Below are 16979 nucleotides of genomic sequence, written 5' to 3' on the forward strand. Positions count from 1 at the left end.
AACGTCACTCAACGCGTATCTCGCCGCCCGCGCATACCAGGAGGAGAGAGGGAGGAGAAGCGGCGGCGCGCGCGCGCCGGTTCGAGGCTGTCTTTCTCCTCGCGCCGAAAACGGTCTATATATGCTCACGCGCGCCGACTTTCACCGGCCTGTTGTTGCAAGCTCCGGCGTCAACACCTGTTCCGCAGTAAGCGACGCGCTCCCACTGACACGCTTCCTGTACACAACACACACTGCGCGGCGCCAGCGAACAGACACGTGCCGGGCCTGCGCGCTCGAGTGGCTCCGAAGGGCGGCGGCCCGCTGACGCAGCACTTACTCGGGCTGTCCCATCTCGCCCGAGGCCGCATTCAAGTCCGTGTACCAGGCGTTGTAGTAGCTGGTGTTCCTGAAGTGCGGCACCTGTCGGGCAAAGTCGGGCACGCCCCCGGTGCCCCCCCGCGTTAGCCCCACTCTGATGCCGGAGGCGAGGTCGCATCCGCATCTAGGCTTGGCTCCAATCGATTCCCTTGAAATATGTAAAGTAAGCCTGCCCCCTAATGACGCATTCTTGCGCTGGGCGTCTGCCATTAATATTACCTAACGACGAGTCGCCGAGCTCAGAGACCGCGTTCTATTTGTCATCGTGGACGACGTGCGAGTGTGCGAAGCCTACAAAATCCACGCTAGCTGCCGGAAATAACAACGACCTGTCGGTGCGGCAGCCAGCTCGGTGGGAGAAGCCGCGCCCAAAAAGTATTCGCAATTTAATCACTCGCACCAGAGTTGGTGCACCTTGCGGCGATGAGCGGGCAACTGGACGCGGCACCTGACCTACATCATTAGGAACGCACCTCCATGCAGTCACATGACCGCCTGACCTAAATCGCGTTTCACTAAATAATAAGAGCGATACGGAATATGGGCTCGTGACGCGGAACCGCGATGCAACAGTGGCGGCGCGTACGGCGCTATATGGCAAGTGAATCACGATAGCCAAATTACTGTATAGCACTGTAAGTGATGACCAAGCAGGCTAATAATGTGCACCACGTATACTTGCGTTCTACACTTCGAAAATGTTACATTCTAAAAGGTCTCCTCCGTCACTCTTGTTAAACGAATACCGTTTTTATTTTTTTTAAGACAAATTTCACGGTGTTTGTACTGGTTCAGATTTTAAGTGGCTATCACTTGAAAAAGAAGAAACTTAGTTGATAAACTGCAAATGGAGGGCTTTAACGTCCCGAAGCGACACCTGGGCTACGAGGGACGCCGCAGTGGAGCGCTCCGGATTTATTTGGAACAGCGGGGGTGCTTGAACATGCGCTGACGTGGCACAGCGCACGGGCGCCTTTCGTATTTCGTCTACATCGCTCGCCTTTTCCCTGGGTCTTAATATTCCGACCCCAGTGGGACTGGTGCCTTAGATTACTCTTTTCCAGGTGTCACGTAGGAGGGCAACATGCTGATGCCTCTTCGATATGTGTCAGCAACGCGCCGGAAATAGCAGCACCGGAACTATAACAGTCTGAAAATAGAGGCGATCAACATGGCTTGCCGTCGCACGAGACTCGAGCAAACATTTGTGCTGTCACCCCGATGAGCGTGCCTGTAAGCGGACGCGCGCGTTTGCTCTTCTGTAGTTCTCAATTAGCACGCTTACTGTCAAAGCGCTGCCAGCTGCGCGTGCGTAGAAATAAATCTCATCCTACACGCTCACATGACAAAAAGACGCCGCGCTACGCAGTCCAGCTGCGCCTGCAACTTGAAATTTTTTTCTTCGTACTGGTTGAATTCCGATCTGGTAACCCACCGCGTCGTCTGATCGATGACGAAGAGCTAAAACAACCGAACTATAATGTAATAGAAACAGAAATTCAGCAAAATGATAGTACACCGAGGATCCGGCAGCGTAATTGAGCTGGCCCATGTGCCAGCTTACACGGTTGACATTTTGGCACACATGCTAGCCGCGACAACTGCTTTGTTTCACAGCGAGCGGTTGGCAGAGGCAAGTGAAGATTTATGGCGGTCTTTGAGCTTTTGCGAGCCTTTTTGTTTTAATCATTAAAGCGAGAACTCTCGAAGAAAAATGCAACTATCGCGATTCACTGCATTCGGGCAGTAAACATCGCAGTATCTCCACCACTGACTTCCGCATGTTTAACCTAGATAAGCACACCTGGGAGACTGCATTCGCCTCTCCAGCCACGGGGGAAAAGAAAAAAACACCTTGCGTCGTACACGCCCTGAAACACACTCGGTCCTGTGCAGTGTCTGCTACACAGATGCGGGATTCTGGAGCTGGCGGCCTCGATGGGACACCGAACGAGTCACACACATGCGTACAGCGGCGCACCATATAGAAGCAGCTGCACAGGACGAGGCTCACGAAGAGGGCAGATTGCGGGGTTCACTCGGAGCACTGACACCGCTTTCGCTCAGGTGACCGCGCGCGGAGCCGTGAAATGCGGTCAGCGCTTGTGTGAATCAGAATCGCCTTACCCACTTGCCCGCTTCCCTGAAAGCCCGCGAGAACACGGGCGACCCAGACACCGAGAAGGACTGTCCTAGAGTCGAGATGCAAAAATAAACCGGTTACTCTTCGCGAGCCAAAACAACGCGATCATCTGTGAGAAAGGCGTTTCGTTTCAATTCACCAGTGTGCTGAAAAGTGTTTGGTCAATACAGGAAGATATCGATTATGACTGCATTAGTTTCGGCAAATTAGCAGATTAGTAAATGGAATCTCTTGTTCTAATCGTCATCTTGTGCGTTATAGGACCATTTCAGCGGCGAATTGCGTTAGAAACGTCATTCAATCTTTCTTTTTTGGTCGGTGCCATTCATTTTTCGTCACGAATTGCGTTAGCGCTCATATAATGAAGGAAAGAATTCGCCGATGGGTAAAGTTGGAAATTCATGACATATAATAAACGTAGCAATCACATGTTAATGACATGATAATAAAAATGAGCATATTAAAGTGGTGGTTCCTATCATGTTTGTCAAGCCTTCGCTTCTTATTCTCACCGGATGTGCAGATGTCTGAGTTGAAGTAGGCCACCGTCCTGGCAGATAGCTTGTGCCGGTTTCCCTGAGTAAAAAAAAACAAACAAACAAATAAGAATGGCGATATTAATAACAAAAGAAGGCGTGATAATTGCACAGTTGCCAGTCTCGTACGTCAAGACAAAGGAATAGGGAAATGGCTGAAGCATTTTCACTTTCTCAGTGCTTTCTCGAATCGGCCCAGTAGTGAACCAAGAGGGTCGCGGACGAGAGCTGACACAAAGCAATGTTCGGCAGAGGATTGTCACAGAGCCTTAAAAAAAATGCGTCATACGTATGCGTGGGAGGTGTTTACGCCTAAGAAGCACGTCGCTTCCGGAAAGACCGGAATGCTGAGGCTTCCCAAAGGTAGCGAATATTGGTAGGCCGAAGGTTTCAAAAGTGCACCAAAAGCAGCCGCAATCGTCCGTCTGTTGATGTTTCAGCAAAAAATAATACGGATGACCTCGCGATTCGCGTCAAGCTGTAGCGGAGCGCACCTCGACGAACTCCGTGGCGCCGACCTCGCCGAACTCGTGCGCGTCCCAGGCGCCGAACACGATGGTCCTACGGGGCCGCCACGGGTGCTTCTTGCTCATGTACTGCTTGTTGATGATGTAGCAGAGGCCGAGCGCCTGCGCCAGCGCCGAACCGGGAGCCACGGCACCGCCGCCCCACGAGTCCAGGGGCACGCCGAATACCACGTACCGGTCTGCGAGCACGGCGGGGAGAAACATGTGCATGACAGGTTATCGAGACGGCACGCCGTGCCACGCACGGGCGGTCAGCGGGCGCACACGAACGTCCTGGGGGAACCCACCAAATTTTTGCAGTCATTTTATTTTTATCTTTGGTTTTTGGTTTCTGACTGCCTTTGGTTCTCATGTATGACTCTGCTGTTGCTACGATTGTTTGACACTCTTTTTGCTAAGAGATGGCCCCCTCCTTTTTGTTTCTGATTTCTTTTATCAGAATCTGTTAGTTTATCTGCAGTGGTTAAGGTTTCTTGTATGTTATCCTGATGTTGCTGTTTTTTATTCCACGTGTCGGGTTCGGAGCGATAATGCGATGAGTCTCATGCTTGAGCTGAATGTTTAAATATGCCACTTTTCCGTGTAATAAACAGTTGGTAGTGTGCGCATGCGGTGTCCCTTTCTTGTTAGTGTCCTTGTTGCGTTGCCGTTCATCTACGCAACGTTCATGGAAGGCATCTCTTCATGGAAGGCCCGGTGAATTTTATTATTTATTATTTTATTGCGCAAATATGCCCTGCGTCATAAGAGAGTTATAGGTATATACATGTGAAGGGCAGTGGCGGCTACAAATGCCAACAAGGCCCGGTATTGCCCACTGAATTTCAACGTTGTTTCCATGAGTGACGAACATTTGTCTCCGCTCTATGCGCTTTCTTTCCAAAGTTGCTACGCTGCTGGAACAATGTGGATCAAGCTGGGCACTATGGCACAGACCATATTAACTTGCGGTTCACCGAACTGTCGCTTTCGATAACCGGCGCCATTTCATTATGTGCATACTGAAGCAAATCCTGAATGCGAGGATTAACTGCAATTTATGCTAAAGAAAAAGCACTGCATCGACTGCATATACTGTGAGTATACGCCGCTCTAACGATGTTATTTAGTTAAGGAAATATACGTTCTGCATAAAAGTACTCAACATTTTCAAACGTTGTTTTAGTGTCAGTTTTCTACATCGTTGAAAAGAAAGTGTGGGGAAATGTCTTCTCGCGACGTGTCCACTGCACATCTACAGGATGTCCAGGCTAACTTTAGCCAAGAGTTAAAGATAAAATATTTGAGGTAGGCCAGGGAAACCACTTACATACACCTACCAACCGGCTTGCGCATCATAGGCAATTTTTTGTTTTGCAATTAATTAATTAGTAATAATTTTTCTAAATGCGTAAATATTGTCTTTAGACAGCAAATGTGAATAGCAAAGTTGGAGAGCACTTTTAGAAACCCCCATTTTATTTATCTGCGATAAAGAAAGCCTCACGTGTATCGTTTTTCTGAGCTCCGAAGAAAGTACGCGAAATACAAAAAAAAAATCACGTGACTAGCGCATTCGCGCGCCACGATTGTGCTGCCCTTAATCCTGGCTTGAGTGAACAAAATCAGCTGCTGGCAAGGCGCGACGATCTCATTGCTCCGGCAGGCCGATATGTCGACGGTGGTTGCGGCGCAACTTGCTCCGTCACGCTTGCAGACTGGTTCGCGCGGGCGTCGCTACCACCGTCGACGTATCAGTGGGGTCGTCGCGCCTAAAGTCCCTGTATGTTGCGCCTTGCCAGCAGATGATTTCGTTCACTCAAGCCAGGGTTGAGGGCAGCACAATCGCGGCGCGCGAATGCGCTAGTCACGTGATTTTTTTTTGTATTTCGCGGACTTTCTTTGGAGCTCGGAAAAAAGATACACGTGAGGCTTCCTTTATCGCAGATAAATGGAATGGGGTTTTCTGAAGGTGCTCTCCAACTTTGCTATTCACATCTGCCGTACAAAGTCAATATTTACGCATTTAGAAAAATTATCTTAATTACTCCTAAATTAATAGCAATACAAAAAATTGCCTAGATGCGCAGCCGGCTGGTAGCTGTAAGTGGTTTCCCTGGCCTATCTCAAATATATTATTTTTTAACCCTTGGTTAAAATTAGCTTGGACAACCTGTATATTTAAACAGTACAGCGCAGGTGCCAGAGTTAGCTATCTCACGGCTGTCGCTCGCTGTTACATGTGATATGATTTACACGTATTTGATGTGATATACATGTGATGTGTGAACGTACCACAATGGCTAATCTTTCGCGCCCGACGCAACGCAGTTTTGAGTAGCGATACTACGGAATAAATAAGCAGAACAGTTTTGATTAACCTGGTTCCACCTCTCCAGGGAAGAAAGCCAAGATGTTCTGGATGTTGCTGTCGTGGATGACGTTGTGAATGCTGACCGATAACCTATAAAAGGCAAAGAGAGAAAGTATGCGCGCAGAAATCAGGTAAAACATTACAGAACGTTGTTACAGCCCACAATACCTATGCCAGACACTGTCCGCGAGTAAAAATGAAGCTACACGGCGTAACACTCGACAAGTCAGGCATTCGCACCAAGTCAGGTGCGTCTAATGATCTGCTTTCCTTCGAAGCGAAATTTGAAATGATGGCAAAACAGAAAGTTCACACAAGGCAGAAAACCCGATTATGTACGCTTAAATTAAGCTGGCTTTTATTTAACTGAGCTAGACTAAGCAAGATGCAGTGAATGCCATTTTACGCTGACGTTAGCCAGCGAAGCCTGTCCCGTTGTGTCCATGTGGCTTCCTTTTGTCCCCGTCTCTTTTGCGCCGTTCTCAGAATAAGCTTTAGCTATGAGCCAACTAGCCCAAACCGAAGTGCTACTTGAGGATCGTGGATTGTTGAAATGCAAAAAAAAAAAAATGCCCCACACAGTGCGAGTTATTTAAGAGCTCCTACACTTGATCGCGATGGCAGTATACCGCTCCGCTGGGTGCCCCAGGCAACTCAGGTCAGCTAGGTGCTGAAATAGAACGACCCATCTTACGCACAGTGAAGCGAACCTATTTTTGCTCCTAACCAGTTTGGAGACCCTGCCGAGCATCTTCCAAGGGACAGAATTCTGTGCGCTTTTTTAGGTCAGGAAAAGGAGGTTTTGAACTGAGCATATGCATATTTTTTATTTGCCGTTTCAGTGGACCGACAATTGTCTGCTTTATCCTTACTAACAATGTGATAATAATACAAATTTGCTGCAACAAGGAATAAAGCGGCTTATTCATCAGAAAAATGTCTGCTCACATCCGCGAGCTGTTCTGTTTTTCTGTTAGTTTTTTTATTTTTTTTGCTACTTCCGAGTAACCACGCGTGCACACAATGGTTGCAACTCATTTATAGCAGGACGAGCGAGCTCGCGGACTCGAAAAATTCGGCGGCTCAGTCGGTAGCATACAGCCTGACTTATGTGACGAAAATTGCGGCTCAGGCTGCCACTCGAACGCCTGGCGCAGATGCGCAAAGTGCCCATTCCCCTGTTTATACTAAGTGTTCTGCCGAAGTGCTACTGAGTGTTAAAAAAAAAGAACTAGGCATTCATCCGCTGATAACCTTCATTTTTAGTTTTTCAATTAAACAAACAATTGGGGGTTAATTTCTAACCCTGAGGTCACAAAAGATACGAAAGTCAATTTCAATCAAATGTTGTTCCGCTAGTGCGCGAAATTCAGATACCTGCGGCATGCACGCCTGTAATTTGAACTGTGCGCTCTTGACGGCGCTTGGCGCTTGCTGCTGGTTCCAGGCATGGCCCGTAGAAGGTCGCACAGCGGCCAGTACAGCTTTAGAAAAGTGCTCCTCCACACTGTGGCGCACGCTTCATGCATGGAAAGACCCCTAATAACAGCTCGGCTTTTTTCTGAAAACTGCGCCACCAGAGTTCCGTCCGAAGCGCAGCAAATTTATGCTCGCGTTTACGCGCTTCGAATGGCTCTAAATTCGAGTGAAATCAACCGGTCCGAAATTCTAGTACGCTCGTCTGCGATGGCCTGCGGCGAAGCTGAGTTAGCTTTATCCTGGCATATCGCGCTGTATCTTTAGGTCTTCGTGGCGGGGCACCTTGTACGCGACAACGTGCCAGCAGGGTCGTGAAAAAGTTTACAGAGGCTGGAGTAGTGATAACGAAAATGTGGCCAGTGCCACACACGCACAACACACAGAGCGGGCCTTTTGAGCGTCGCGGATACGCTTCCTACATTTCCTCCCTCTATTTGCTAGCGGCCGCGATTGTACTGATAACAGTGCGTCGCCGCGGTTCTTTGAACTGCAGGCGCTGACAGGAAACAAGAGCCGAGCAACGTCCATGTGTCGCACGTGTGGAGCTTGAACTTGTGGAGTCAGGTTTAGACAGGTGCCGCAGGGGGCAGGCGATGCTGGCCACTCTGACCTTATACTGAGCTGCATTAGTTGCTGCTTTTCCGGGGAGCAGGAAAGAAGGACAAAATTTTGCGTCCCCATTCCCCGTGCCTATTTAGGGTGCCACTGTTGCCCCCCACATCCCATGCACACGCCTATGCCAATGGCGCATCCAAGCACGATACATGAGCTGACCGCGTCGCTGAGTGTCGCACCGAAGTATGCAGGTCGTCACCGCGACGCGGGAATGCGAGACCACAAAGCGCGACACGAACGACTGATGTTATATAGCGGGGCCTCGCTCCTCACGCTCGTTTATCGCAAGCCGTACACGAAGACAATACATAGCTTTGTTCTCTACAACAAACAGCCATTCCAGGATAAAGACGGCATGTGCCCAGGACCGTTCTCTGCCGAGACGTTTCTTCCATCTGTTTCCCTCTGTGCCTGTCGGCTATAGATCACGCTCGTCAACACTCCGTCTTACGACCTGCTAGCGCTTAAGCAGGGCCCAAATTTGGCGCCATCAAATCTCGGACGGGACTAATATTGAACCTCTCCCTTGAGGACGGACTGGCGCAGCCCTGTCACTTTGGCCACCCGGCGCAGAATAGCCGAGGCCCGACCGGTCATGCATGCACCGCTTTAAAGCTCCAGCTTCGAGCATTCGGTGCTCGACTCACTGGCACGAGCACACACCAACCAACGAGCTTCGAGGAGTACGCCTTATGAAAGAACCGTGATCAGGATGGAAACGTCGGGCATTTAATATCTTACTTTCCCGTGCTTGTGTCTCCCAGGTGGCACGGCAGGCCGAATGCGGGCGCCCACTTGTCTGGGCACTCTTTTCCCTGCAGGTTCCTGAAAATAGAGCGCCAGGTTGAAGACCGGCAGTCAAAAGACACAAGGAGCAATGACAGAAAGAAAAGGAGCAAGAATTAAAAAAATAAAATCTGCCGGTAAGTCGCATAAGTGACAGCGACAGCTGAAACGCACTCTCTCACTCACAGGTGTGTGCGTACGTTAAGGCGCCTTTAGCCAAGAAATAAAAGAAAATGAAAAAATCTGTGTGACTGCGAGTTTAAATTACGTATCTTCGCTGTGCCACAGAAGATTTTGCTTGTTTTAGGTGCTCTTTCACGCTACGCCCTGAATTTGTTCTCATACCGTAAATCAAACCACATCATATTTGGCTGGGAAATCTGGAACGTTTCTTTTTCTAAATAAAAGTAAAAGCTCGCTTCGCTGCACATTGCGCACGCGATAAACTAGCGAGTGCTGCGGAGCCTCTCACCTGAAGAGCTCCGCGGCATCGTTGTTGTTGATGGGCTGGACCGCCAGCGTGGGCACCATGGTTTCCTCGATGGGCGCCCTGAACAGGTCGCTGATCGCGTCTGAGCACAGAGCGAACGGTGAGCGACACAAACACTGGGAACGCGCGCGGATAGGCTCGATCAAAGCCCCAAGTAACGCACACGGTGTGCAGTGGCACAGGCAGAGGTCCCCAATAAAGCTTCTTTAAGCAAGGGCGTACGCATGCACGCACGCATATGAGTGGTGCAGAAGGGAGCACCTTTGTAATATTTCCGGTCTTTGTGCTTCAATCTCGCAATTCAGAACGACGAGCTATAACCAGAGCTAGCGAGCTTAATCACCACAGCGGCAGTGGCTACTGCTCATCGGCACAGAATACCTACAGGAAAGGGCCGCTCAACGGTGGCCGTGCAAGTACCCGCTGCCCTTTCCCACTCCCTCTTCTTGCTCTCGGAATTCGAATAAGGTGGCGAGCGGCTGCAGCATATTTCCTTTTCGCTTGGTTTCAGGGCGGGTGCAAGATTATGAAATATGCGCAGCAGAAGCAATGTCGCCCGAAAGTGCACGTTTAGCTCTCGTTTTTCGCACGGTCCCCAACCTCACCCACTGGACTTAGCACGGGCAAATAAAAAAATTTGGTCACAGACCAATGCAGCGCTGCCGCACATGTTAGTGCGAAAGTACTCATACGCTCACCAACACCGACCACGAATCTTGTCTCTATCTTGTGCCGTTGCCTACCAACAGCGACGCCATGTTAAGTTCTAAAGTTACCAAATAAATATCCACGACTGGGAGTCGAACCCGCGGAGGCGCGAACATATCAGCTGAGCAGGTCGCTACGTGAGAACGCTACGCTGTCGCCGCAGCCGAGCACGCCTCGTGTTAAACTGCAACACACACTCGCGCTGTGCATTGCACGTCGTCTTCATCAACTTCCATCTGCGGCTCGGACAGATCAGATCAGCTTAACCTCGATCAGAGCTTAACCCGAGTCTAATATCACCGACGACTTCGCCGGCCTTTCGCCTTTCGTGTAAAATTGAGTCGTCGTCTAGAACGGCATGATGTATGGCGAGACCTTAGGTTTAGAGGTTCACGCTTGGAGGCTGTCCTTCGCCGCACTTACAGCGGGACGAGAAACCGGGGCTGGAGGGGTCTCCGATGTCGTGCGCGACGCGCACGCTGGAGCGGCGGATGGCAGTGTTGGGCATCCACCAGGACTGCGGGAAGGAGCTGGCGCCGCCCCCGGACACATCGTGGGGGTCGCTGAAGAAGAGCACGGCCTGCACGCCTTTCCTCTGTGCCGCGGCCACGGCAAGCCCGGGGCTCTCGGTGGTGCTGTAGCGGCACAGCAGGGCGCCGCCCCACAGCACCTGGCCCACCGTCTTGGCCAGGTAATCCAGGTCCTCCGGGAAGCACCGGTTGCCGTACAAGATGGTCTCCTACGAAATAGCTCATTTCGCATAGTGTACACAGGCGCACACGCGGAAACGAGTGCCGACGTTCCGGTTAGGTCGCAGGAAGTGAATCTCGAATGGACAGAAGTTTGCGGCATGCGAATTCGCGGTAGAGGATTTATTGCTGCATGGGCAGGTAAACCAGCTCAATGAGAAGCATAGCTGCGCGAGGAGACACGCGTGCTCCATCCGTTGGAACAAATATTAGCTTAGTGGCTAGCGAAGCAACGGAGAATTGAATATTTTTTCGCGAATCTGCATCCCACAAACTTTTGTACATGAATGTACGTGCGCCACTCACAAGGCCAGGGCGACCGACTACTGCGACAATCGAGACCATCTTCGTGAGTATGCGATGACGTAAGTTCAGAGCTTTGGGCGACGGAATCATTCTAAACGAACGTTTTTTTTTCGCTTCATCGAATAGGCGAAATATATGTGCACCGCTGAAATCCATCGTTTAGCGTTTCTTCGTCGCATAAATTACATTTGTTATTCTTCATCTTACAAAACGCTTTTTTTTTCAAGAAAATTCGTGCGTTTTAGTGACAGCAAATTAAGAGCCAAATATATATGTCGCATGAAAAGCTAGACATCCAGAAGAGCTGCTAAGAATTGAGAACAGGTCCGTGGTGCTAATAACGAAACATAAAACTTAATCGGAAAATGAAGGCCCCCAAGCATTACTGATTTGCTTATTACGCTTTGTAGAAGGCTAGACGCAGGATACAGCCAGTTTCCACCAGACTCCCTTCCACATGACAGCGAAAATAACAGCTATTAACACAAATTTTTTGTTCAAGCCAAATATAAGTGCATGGATAAAGAATACATGCACCATTACTCTTCTGTACCCTTAAATCTCGCTTAGGCAATTTGAAGTTGAAGGCTACGGAGAGCTCCGACGTATGTGATGAATCAACGACACCGCAAGCTCTTCGCCCCCGAAGATTCTTTCCTCTCATATAGGCTACTACGCACTAGTGTTTTTGCACCGAGGAAGATGCCGCAGAACGGGCATGTGCTTCAAATACACCGAGCAATAAACGGTCTGCAGTAAAACGGGCTAACAGCGCTCCTGCAAAGCCGTCTCTCCAGGAAGCTCAAAAACAATAGTGCCCCCGCATTGCACATATTATATTCAAAGAACACTTAAATGGAGAAACGGAATAACGGCAGCATTCACGACACTAAACGGCATACGCGTCGAAGGATCCCATTTGTTAGGCCAGCTTTCTCACACGGCTGCTTGCGAAGATGTGAGGAAGCAGGAGAAATTCTTTACACCGTGAATCTGTGCTCACCTCGTGTTTTCCGTGACGTCGAAGAGAGCGCAGTTTTCGTGATGAACGAAATGTGCAATTGCCAAGCTTTACAGCCCTTAACCCTTGTTTGTATGATAGATGGCCAGTGCCGCGATCACTTGGAATTAACGTCGGAAAACTAAGTAAAGAAAAAAAGCCCATGTTCGTAGCAATTATGTTCATAAATCCTTATAAGAGCTAAAGAACGCCTTAGCGCTAAAAATGGCATGGCGAACCTGATCTCTGGCTGGAGAAATTATGAGTTTGTATGCGCCGTGACTTGATACACCGAAGTTCGCACCACATCCCGCATGTCACTGCGCTTGAAGCGATTTCAGTGGAACCCGTGCTTCTTACCGTTAAAGTTCCAGCCCTTCCGTAAGCACTGTACGCCAGCTGAGGCCCGAGAATTTTCCCCACGACTGGCGGCTCTTCGTCGCTGAAGGTGATGATAGCGTTGCCGCTGCTGTCGACAAACTGCACCTGAAAAGTGAGCGCGGCAAGATGTATACTGGACCGTACAGGGGCTACAAATATGCGAGCTTAAATATGAAAGCAGAGGGATAGATTTGGACAGGCCAAAGTTTAAAAGCTCATATTAAGCCACATTAAAGCCATTATTATACCACGCATGCGCACGAAGAGCAAATTACATAGCGAGAGAATATAGCGCAGAGTAGGACAGGCGACAAGAAGACACGAACAACACGAACAACACCACTCATACTGTGCGCTATATTCTCTCGTTATGATCATGCACCAACAAGCCCAATAAGCTACGCTTTTGAGCAAATTATGTACGAACACATACGAAGGAAAGCCGCGTGTTTACTTCGCTCTCTGAGCTTCAGTGGGTTTCAAGCGGCACGTATCTATCACGATGGAAACATTTTGAAAACTTTGCGCGTTAAGTACTTTCAGTTTAGACTGTTCATTCTGCTTACGAGCCCAGACGAATGAAGATGTACGGAATTACACAGTTTACCAATAAGTACCCTGTTCGACTGCATTCATCCAAAAATATTTTGCAGGCAAAAATGCTCGCTGTTGGGAGGTTTACGGAATAGCCCGTGCATGGTCGAACACTCAAAAACACACTGCCTTCCACAGCGAAGAGAAAAACTGCCGCGAGTTTGCACGCATTTCAAGATATACGAGCGACTGATTTCATGACACATCTTGAAGAGGTGACATGGAGCGAGCAAGTTCCAATGTTGTGTAGTGAGATGAAATGACAAAAAACCGCTTGGGCGCTAATCAGTCCACTCAAACGCCTGTATGGGCGGTTGATGCTTAGGAATATCCTACCTGAGAACTGTGTTGTTTGTTTTGGTTGTAAAATCAAGGTATATGTGCATTATATCAGTCATGCAAGGAGAGTCGCACTGCAACACGCAACGCAACAAGCGCTACGTGGCATGTGTCGTTATATTCCGGATTCAAAGAATGTTTTGTGTGTTTTAAGGCCTAATGCTCCACCTTATCCACATGGTTATCGGAATACCTGAGCTTTTAAGAATGCGTACCTCAGGAAATAAGGTGGTCCAGGAGAGCAAGCTGCCGGGCTAGTTGGTGAAGCATGTTAAATTGAATTCAGCGCAAAAAAACAGACAAGGGACAAAGAGAGACACACTGAGACAACACGAGCGCTGACTACCAACTGTTTATTCATGCTGAAGTACAGGGGATATATAGGAAGGGAATGAAGAGCATGCGCGTAGCGAGGTACAGATAATGCACATCCGTCAAGCAAACGAGTTAATCAAAAAACGAATCTAAAAAAGCACATTCAGATGAGTATATGTGTACCGACGTGTCACTGACACAACGTTCGGACAGCTTTCTGATATAATAAGCTTCTAAAACGAGCCTTGCCTTATCATTACCGCTCTTGCCAAGAATCGTGGTCTTCTCTAATCCCGCCCTACATTTACACGAAGCAAGGTGCCGCACAAGATTCACATTCGTGTCGTTATTTTCTATGTTTTTGGCATGCTCCCGTAGCCGGTCATTAATACAGCGGCCAGTTTGGCCAACGTATGAAGCCCCACATGAGAGGGGGATGCAGTACACCACACCTATTGCACATTTGGCGTAGGCGAACCCATGTTTTTTGTTGCAGCCCCTGCCGGCACAACCAGTAATGCGAGGGCATAGCTTGGACAGCTTGTTTGGAGCTGAGAATACCAAGGGCACGTGGTGCCTGCCAGCCACTTTTTTGAGGTTGTGAGAGAGTTGGTGTACATAAGGGACCACCACCGGCTTAGAAGAAGGGGTTTCATGTCTTTTCTGGGCGCCTTTATGCTTCTGCAGGAGGGTTTCGGCAACAGCTGAAATGACCGGGCCAGGGAAGCCTGCTACTGAAAGTCGCGAAACCTGATCGTTCAAACTCTCTAGCATTTTATGTGGGCAGGATTTTCGAAGCGCAGATTCCAGGCAAAGCGACGCAATAGCTCGCTTTACCACCTTGGAATGAGCGGAATCAAAGCTGAGCAACTCTTTGTTGGCTCGGGGGGAGTACATCCAGCAGGTATGGTCTCGGCAGAACGTGAGCTTAAGGTCTAAAAAACGCAAAGTCTGACTTTCAGGTAGTTCATGGGTAAAAACTAAACCTTTCCCCAGTTGATTAAAAGTAGATAAAACCAGTGAAACAATATGGTCAAGGGATGTAAAGTTCCCTGACCTTAAAATAATTAAAAAGTCATCAACATATCTAAAAACTTTAAAAACTGGCCCCCCTTGAAAAGTCCGTGCAAGAAGGCGGTCAATTGAAGATAAAAATATGTCACATAAAATGGGAGCTACACATGAGCCGATACAAATGCCCTTACGCTGCAGAAAAAACTCGTTGTCATGAGAGATAAAAGTTACCTGCAGGTAGTATTCTAGTAATTTTAAAAAATTGTCTACCGAGATACCAGCTGAGTTCTGAAAAGCCACAGCCCCCGAGCCTTCAATGCTTTCTCTGACCGAAGCTAACAGCTCAGCATGTGGAACAGAATAGAACAAGTCTTGGATGTCAATGGAAAAGGCTAAATCCATCCGATCGTTATTCTGCACAAAATCGGCAACTTCTTGTGACTTCTTTATCAGAAAGGGGTCATCAACAGGAATGTGCTTAAGCTTGGTGAGCAAAAAACGACTGACGTTGTGTTGCCATGAACCCTTCTCGCTAACAATGGCCCTGAATGGCATATCCGGTTTGTGCGTTTTTGCCGCGAAAAAAATATCCAAGGAATTCTTTGAGCTGGCATTGATGGCAGTTGCCAGAGAAGACAACTGTAGGCTGCTACAAAAAGCAATGAATTTAGTTTTCACCCTGGTTTGGCTTCGTTTGACAGGCATAAAATTTTTGTGAACCGCTTGGAGTGCTTTTTCTTTAAAAAGGCCGTTCGGCATGACGATAAACATGCCTTCTTTGTCAGATTGCAATAAGCTTAAACCATGGTCCTTAAAATATTTAACAACGGAAAAGACATCAATGGAACCAGTCTTACAGTACATGGGATGTTTTGCACACCTTTTTAAGCAGTCCACGCCATCCAGTAGGCAACGTTCCTGGTCTTCGTTTATCGCCTTTGAGGCTATAGTCCTGTTGATGGCGAGGAGTTCATGGGCGGGCACCTCAGGTTGAATGCCGAATTTGGGGCCTTTTTCCAGGACGCGTGAAATCCTTTCAGGGAGGCTTGCCCCACCGGTGAAGACTACACGCTCCTTCTCGTGGTTCGGCCTTTTCTTGGAGTGGGTGGTTAGAAGATGGCCTAGGACAGCTCTCCATCGCTGTTCAATAAGGTTCGATGCTTGAAGCTTCGAGTCCATTAGCTTCTTATCTGCCACACCCACAGGGAACAAGCTTTGGCACAAAACCCTCAGCCAGTCTTGGTAAAGCCGGATCTGTCGCCACAATTCTGACCGCATAATCTTAACAAGACGCTTCACATGGCCCCTGTATTAATGACCGGCTACGGGAGCATGCCAAAAACATAGAAAATAACGACACGAATGTGAATCTTGTGCGGCACCTTGCTTCGTGTAAATGTAGGGCGGGATTAGAGAAGACCACGATTCTTGGCAAGAGCGGTAATGATAAGGCAAGGCTCGTTTTAGAAGCTTATTATATCAGAAAGCTGTCCGAACGTTGTGTCAGTGACACGTCGGTACACATATACTCATCTGAATGTGCTTTTTTAGATTCGTTTTTTGATTAACTCGTTTGCTTGACGGATGTGCATTATCTGTACCTCGCTACGCGCATGCTCTTCATTCCCTTCCTATATATCCCCTGTACTTCAGCATGAATAAACAGTTGGTAGTCAGCGCTCGTGTTGTCTCAGTGTGTCTCTCTTTGTCCCTTGTCTGTTTTTTTGCGCTGAATTCAATTTAAAATAAGGTGGTGTTTCCTATACTCGGACGGCCCACCGCACAGATGTTCGTGAAGTTTTTCGAAACCCGAAAATTACCGCAAAGCGTAATTGCTTGTCATTCTAGGCATGCTGTCACGAATAGAAATTTGCCCTATGCACTTTCCTATACGACCTGCCCAAGGCACCCCTCACTTCCTGGCTGGGCCTCTAGGAAGTGAGGAAATTCAGGTTTTTCGCGCTTTCGGGTCTTGGAAACTTTTGTGGAGATCTGTACAGCAGTTTATAATGTTGCAGTGTGCAAGATCCTCTGACATAAAAGCACTGAGTGCCTGGCCGCCGCACGAACGTTAGTCTTTCATGATGTCCAACAATGCAACAGCCAAATCGCGACAGCCTACGAAAAAGGCGTCGGATAATCACGAACTGCACTTACGTGAAATTTTCGTGCATCCCACCCCAGATGCTCCCGCTGCCATGCGACAAGTTAAGATTTTACTTGCCGTAAACAAGGAAACATCAGCGGGTGATGAATTCGCGAAATTAATGGCTACACAACCCTA

At 48.6% G+C, this 16979-nt stretch overlaps 1 protein-coding gene across 2 annotated transcripts in view; it reads right to left on the minus strand.

Moving 5' to 3' along the window:
- LOC149352551 (N-acetylated-alpha-linked acidic dipeptidase 2-like) overlaps window positions 1–16979 on the minus strand; it is a 35932-nt gene that overhangs the window by 15265 nt on the left and 3688 nt on the right. The window contains exons 5-13 of one of the 2 annotated variants that reach the window (XM_089581745.1): window positions 12413–12538; window positions 10421–10736; window positions 9272–9371; window positions 8755–8838; window positions 5927–6009; window positions 3534–3745; window positions 3016–3079; window positions 2488–2552; window positions 320–402 (exon numbers count right to left, since the gene is read on the minus strand). In XM_089581745.1, the coding sequence (XP_089437871.1) occupies window positions 320–402; window positions 2488–2552; window positions 3016–3079; window positions 3534–3745; window positions 5927–6009; window positions 8755–8838; window positions 9272–9371; window positions 10421–10736; window positions 12413–12538 (1133 nt within the window). The remainder of the gene's footprint in view (window positions 1–319; window positions 403–2487; window positions 2553–3015; window positions 3080–3533; window positions 3746–5926; window positions 6010–8754; window positions 8839–9271; window positions 9372–10420; window positions 10737–12412; window positions 12539–16979) is intronic. The other variant, XM_089581744.1, reaches the window with a different exon arrangement.

Source organism: Amblyomma mixtum, chromosome 3 (assembly GCF_055824585.1).
Source record: "Amblyomma mixtum isolate Tamu chromosome 3, ASM5582458v1, whole genome shotgun sequence".
In the NCBI taxonomy this organism is placed as follows: Eukaryota; Metazoa; Arthropoda; class Arachnida; order Ixodida; family Ixodidae; genus Amblyomma; species Amblyomma mixtum.